The sequence below is a fragment of the Spinacia oleracea genome, chromosome 3, assembly GCF_020520425.1.
Source record: "Spinacia oleracea cultivar Varoflay chromosome 3, BTI_SOV_V1, whole genome shotgun sequence".
NCBI classification, from domain to species: Eukaryota; Viridiplantae; Streptophyta; class Magnoliopsida; order Caryophyllales; family Amaranthaceae; genus Spinacia; species Spinacia oleracea.
The window spans coordinates 133381676-133388304 of record NC_079489.1 but is presented as its reverse complement, the minus strand read 5'-3'; the positions used below and the strand labels follow the sequence as shown (position 1 = coordinate 133388304).

The 6629-nt window shown below is 37.5% G+C and overlaps 1 protein-coding gene across 1 annotated transcript; it reads right to left on the bottom strand.

Moving 5' to 3' along the window:
- Positions 1-5209: 5209 nt before the first annotated feature.
- On the bottom strand, positions 5210-6146 carry LOC110795586 (PLAT domain-containing protein 3). The gene is made up of 2 exons (XM_056840809.1): positions 5935-6146; positions 5210-5825 (listed from the first exon to the last, which is right to left on the bottom strand). Exons 1-2 carry the CDS (start codon positions 5998-6000, stop codon positions 5358-5360), a joined length of 534 nt encoding a protein of 177 aa, XP_056696787.1. The 5' UTR covers positions 6001-6146; the 3' UTR covers positions 5210-5357.
- Between the last annotated feature and the right edge of the window lie 483 nt (positions 6147-6629).

Here is a 6629-nt window from a genome sequence, read left to right as displayed (position 1 = left end):
GAATGAATTGTTGTTTGCCATAATTAAAACTACAATTGAAAAGAATAAACAAATAAATAACCATTCACAGTTTCTCTTAATAAACTTAAATTCTAGCATACATGCATAATTCAATGTTTATTAAGCATTTTATTCAAATTATGTGTTCCGGCAGGTGTGAATAAAATGATTCCAAGATCCTAATATCCATTGAAGAATTAAGCACATTATGTATTTAGACTCAATTCTAAAATCTTTTAGGTAAGCAAAAGCCTTTTGCTAATAGTCTAGAAACTATTCTTGGTTGATAGGCACGTCTAAGAACTTATTAGGTAAACCTATCGATTTTGCCACGACATAAAAGGACTCCTTACTTATATCGTTGAGTTTCACCAAAACTAACATGTACTCACAATTATTTGTGTACCTTACCTCTTTAGTATCGACAAGTAACACCTCGCTATGGCGGAAAACTATTACTAAGATCGATGTAAAGGATATCCAAGTAAGTGTTATTTGGGCATGGCACCTTTTAACTCAATTTTTACGTTTGGAACTTAAGGCTCTTACTATGTTGGTTAGATTTTAAGTGAACTAAAATCCTTAATCATGAAACATAATCAAGCTTTGATCTCATGCATATTTAAGACATATTTAAAGCAATAAATAACTTAAAGCATGCATAAGATAAATGTGATCTAGTATGGCCCGACTTCATCTTGAAGCTTCAACTTCAAAGTTCGTCTTGAAAATCTCCGTGGGAGGCGTCATTTTCTTCAAATAGGATAAGCTATAATTAAACTAATTACAACTATTTGATGGTACGCAGACCATATTTGAATTGAAAAACAATTTTGGTACTTTAGACCAATTACATTCAAATTAATGGTACGCAGACCATATTTTCTATCCTATTTTGGCCATACTAGTCACTTCATAACCTGCAAAACAGTACATATACAATATATACCATTCACCCATTCATTATCATGAATGGCCCACATAGCTGGTTAGTAAAACACGTTATGCATCACATAAATATTTGCAGCAATTAATCAAGGGCACCAATAATCTACCAATTATTCAGTCCTTATTAATTTTAATCAAGTTGTTTAACCTTAAGGGATTTGTAGATCTAATCAAGAGTTTATGACTAAAAAATGCTCCCATTAAAACCAATAAATTCATATGCTTTACTAATTTTAAACATAAAAATGTATTTCTAGTCTAACCGGAAACATACAAATTTAATTAAAATTTAAAGCTCATATAAATTTATAATTGAATCCGCTTATTTAATTTATTTTCAGTCGAATTTAAATTAATTCATGATTTTAATTTTAGTAAAATAATTAGAATAAATGAAATTTATTATAATTATAATATTCAAAATTAAAATCCAAGAAAATAATTTAAATTATTAATTTTAAAATTAATTAAAATTACATAAACTGAAAATTTCAAATTAAAATTTTAAAACGATCTAATCGTAACACAAGGTACGCAACATCACCACGCAACGCACAGCCATAAGCCACACGCACGCAGCCATCGCTGGCCATGTGCGCGCAGCCTATGTGCTGCGTCGCATCCATCGCTGCACACCATCGCAAGGCGCCTCGAGGCTTGTTGGCCTCTGGCTCGCTGCGGGCGCCTGCCCTCGACGCACGCGAGCTTGCGCTCGCTGCTCGAGGCAGTGCTCGTAGCTTGCGAGCAAGCGCTCGCTGCGCGCGAGCGTTCGTCGCTGGGCGTAGCGCTCGTCGCACGCGAGCTTGCGCTCGCTGCGCGCGAGGCTTCGCACGTTGCGCGAGGCAGTTGCGTCGTGGCGCAGCTCGCCTGCTGCCCACACGCGACTGTCGCTGCCTTGCTCTCGCCCTTGCCCACTCGCCCATCGCACATAGCACACGACACAAGGCAGGGCTGCTGCCTTGTGCTCGTGCACCATAGCCTTGCTCACTGCATTCGTACCGCATGGGCGACGAGCTCCCTTGCTCGTCGTCGCATGCCCGCACTATACAACACCCCTCAAGGGTAACACGTAGCGTCCATTGCTTTGTGCGTGCAAGTTATATGAGCGAATCGCATAAAATTAAAAATTTTATTTTCAAAATTAATGACAAATTAATAAATCATATTAATTTCATAATTTTAGGGCGAAAAATCGAAAATTTATTAATTAATTGATTTTCGATTAACATGGATTCAAGTCTAGGTTATAAAAATTTAAAATTTAACACAAATTTACAATTTTTATGGTGGTTTTTAATCATAGGTATCTAATTAAATTATTAATTAATTATGAAAATCAAATTAATTCTAAATTATTCCAATTTTCAACAAATTAATCATAATTACAAATTAGATTGCATAATTAACAAGGCTAGGCATTCAAACTTGTTAAACATATACAGTAGGTCAATCAAAAATTCAAGATTTATCAACAAGAATCGAAAATATTTAATTTAACATCTTAAATTTACAAACTTTTGCGTTCGAAAAACTAAAACCTCCGAAAATTCATAGTTAGGCTTCGAATTTGGGAATTCTGGGTTTCGGCGAAAAATACTAATTTTGTCAAAATTTTAGAATGCCTTTTACATGCGGAATTGACACAAAAATCACTCGATTTGGTTGAGTAACGAACATTCTGCCGAAAAACTGCGTACATATAATTAAATAAACGCAATTTGCAATTAATTAACAATTACGAAAATTAATCACCCCTTTTAATTCCTTGCAAATTTGTATAATTTAACCATGTTCATGCAATTTAGATTATGAAAATAATAAGAGGCTCGTGATACCACTGTTAGGTTATGATACATATGACAAAACATAAATCATGCGGAAAAACCTTAATGCCAGGAAACATATTATTTACACATAATCATTTAGCATAATTTAGGAGCATACACTTTGTAGCGTGCCCTCCCTAGCTACGCCCGAACCGAACAAGAACAAGCCTTTAGGACTCCAAATGTCGTCCCTCCGTAGATAGTCCACAGTACGTCCGGATCCGCCTCAAGTTAGACCAAATAGAATCACCCTTAAGGTTACTAGGAAATTCGGTTAAGTGTTTGCAAGTGTTTGGCTTATTTTTCTTTCAATACTTACCCTTAGAATACTTCAATCCCATGTCCATAAATTATGACCCTAGGCCCTTATTTATAGAGATTTGGAAAGGGAATTGGAATCCTAGTAGGATACGATTTAATTAACCTTAGAATCCTACAAGGACTCTAATTAATTAAATAATCCTTTTAGGAATAGGAATTTAATCATACACCAAATCCTAATAGATTTAGGAATTGTGCATGGATACAAACACACACACGCACGGAGCCACGAGGGCGCCCACGCGTGCGTGCGCTTGGCCCACGCTACGCAGCCCACGCTACGCAGCCACGCCTTGGCGCGCTGGGCCTGCCTTGCGGTGGGCCTGGCGCTGCCATGGGCTGTGCGTGTTGGCGTGCGTCTTGCTTGCTAGGCGATGGCCCGGGTTCGTGCTGGGCCTTCGTCCGGCAGGCCTCGTCCGATGCTAATTCATACGATACGCGTCCGATTAAATTCCCGGTTCCGGAATTCATTTCCGATACGAACAATATTTAATATTTCCGATTCCGGAATTAATTTCCGTTTCGAACAAATATTTAATATTTCCGTTTCCGGAATTATTTTCCGATTCCGATAATATTTCCGATTCTGACAATATTTCCGTTTCCGGCAATATTTCCGATTCCGGCAATATTTCCATTTCCGATAATATTTTCCGATACGTATCATGTTTCCGTTTCCGGCAACATCTACGACTTGGATAGTATTTATATTTCCGATGCGATCCATATTTCCGTTTCCGTCAATATCATCGTTTCCGGAGTATTCACTTGCTTGTGACGATCTCAGCTCCCACTGAAACCAAGATCCGTCGATTCCGAATATCCATAGATAGAGTATTTAATGCCATTAAATACTTGATCCGTTTACGTACTATTTGTGTGACCCTACGGGTTCAGTCAAGAGTAACTGAGTAAGCTGTGGATTAATATCATTAATTCCACTTGAACTGAAGCGGCCTCTAGCTAGGCATTCAGCTCACTTGATCTCACTGAATTATTAACTTGTTAATTAATACTGAACCGCATTTATTAGACTTATCATTGAATGCATACTTGGACCAAGGGCATTATTTCCTTCAATTATGCGATGCCATTGGCAATCCTTGTGCCAAACAGATCCAAGATCAACCATAAAGAATGTATCAAATGACCAACTCAACCAAAAGCTTAAGCTGATGGTTGAAGCCTCAGGATTAGATTTATACTCTATCACGCCCCCTCAAATGAAAGTCCTTTGGGCTTGAAGTGTGGATGCAGCATAGGCCTCCTCATACCTAGCGCGAAATATTCCACTTTGAAAGGAGGGGTGGATGAGATTTGAACCCGTGACCTTTGCGTCACGCTGACTCTGATACCATGTCAAAGGACCAACTCAATCAAAAACTTAATCTGATGGTTGAAGCCTCAACATTAGTTTTATACTCTATCAGAATGATCGAGAGTGAAAAGAAGGTTGTACACCAATTGCCAAAAGAAGGTTGGAGGGCTTCATATATACTCAGTATAATGTCATTACTTAGGTCTACGCTAGCCACTCCCAAATATTTCACAGTTGATGGGGCTCAACCTTATGGCCTTCAAGTCACAACATGAGTTTTCCACCGACTCTACCAACTTAAACTGTTTTTTTTTTTTTTTTGCTTTGTAGTTAAGTTACACAATTAATGTAACTTCAATTGTTGTGGTCTTGTACAGTTGTAAGTCTTGTAACTTTCCACTCTCTTGTTAGAAACTCCCTCTGTCCCTTAAAAAACCTGTTTTTCATTTTGATATGTCTTTATTTGTTTACTCAATTCCGATGTAACTCAATATTTTAGAGACATAGGGAGTATTTTGAACAAGACCACAATATTTTACCACGTAGTAGTAGATACCAACAAAGTTTTATTTTGTTTATATGGAATCGTTCGTAAAGGACAAAAGAAAATTATGTTGTTGGAAACAAGATAGATTACAAATTTACCATCATTCTCTTTAACTAAAACCATGTAACATGTGTCCATGTAAATCCTCATCCGACAATGTGACAAACCGATCACGGACGGAGGTGTCAAATAGTCAATTTACTCACATTCGCATTGTATTTTGAACAATTCCAATAATATATCAACAAATTAACACAAAAAAACTCCCCAAAAAACTTTTATTATCATCATAAATCAGTTACAAAAAAGATTTCATCGGATCCCAATCTGATCACAAACCACAAATCATCAACACACTTTTGTTGTTGTTGTTGTCAAAAATAAATCAATCAATAATTCAAATGGATGAAATGGACTTCAAATCAGGAACAAGTTGTTTAGAGAGAGAATCAGAGCAGTAATTTCTAGTAGCAGAGAGCTCATATGGATAAGCATCAGAAGCAAGCCATTGTTCAACCTTAAACCTCTTTTGTGCGCACTGGACATGAGGTCCGGTAGTGCTGATCTCAATGTGGTTGCAGTACCATCCATGGTGAGCCCCAGATCCATCGGAAATCACCCGCATAGCACAAACGGGTGCATTCAGACATGGGCCAAGCCCACTGAACACGTCCAAATTACTCCTCTCGAAGTAGTCGTGTTTTGGGCCCATAAGCCCACCCCAACTCTCGATGTCGTTGATTCTTACTCCGTCGCCGTTTCGGCCCCATAATTCCAGGCTGATCTTTGAGTCAGTTCCTGCTTTTAGGACGCCACCTGTTCTGACGTATATGGTGTACACGCATTTTGCGTCGTCATCTCCCGCCTGTTATATATAAGAATCAAACATTAACAACACCGATCGACCTGTGCTTAGTTAGTTATTTTCTGGGTTTAAGAAATGAAGGGGATGATGAATTAGACTTACAGAGTACAGATCGAACGACCAAGGCCAAGGATAAGAAGACAATGACGTTTAACAATGCAGGCTTTCTCTCCATTGCTGATGGATGGTCGATGTTTTCTCTTTCTCTCTTCGTTGTATGAGTGGTGGGAATGGGCTGATCAAAGATGGTGTTATTTGATGGATCAATTTTATCTCCTTATATTTTGATGGGATAATAATTTTAGTTTTTTTTTTTTTTTTTTTGCGCCAATGGGAATAAATATAGTATTGCTTAATACTTAGCTCGATGAAGCACATGTATTAATTGCAATACTTCTAATAAAAATAGAAAAAAACGGCCCTCACAATTTTAATAAAAGTACGATTTTAACCTTTTAAATAAAATTACCCCTCCCTCACTCCACCCCTTCATCCCTTTTTCTCCGGCCCGAACCATGTGTTTTTTGTTTGTAAAAATGTGCTTTTAATATGTAAATATATTCTTTTAAACAATAAAAACGTGCTTTTGAAGGAATAAAAATACAAAATGACCCGGTTGCATGTAGACATACAACCGGATGCACCGTCTACCGATTGGGTAAATTGGGTACGAAAAGTTACGCAAAAAAAAACCTTTTGTAATTCCAACAACTACTTTTACCAAACACCCATGTTATCAATCGTTACCTTGACAACTAACCTCTATACTCTACTAAATTACAGCTACCCGCTACTCAACCGCTA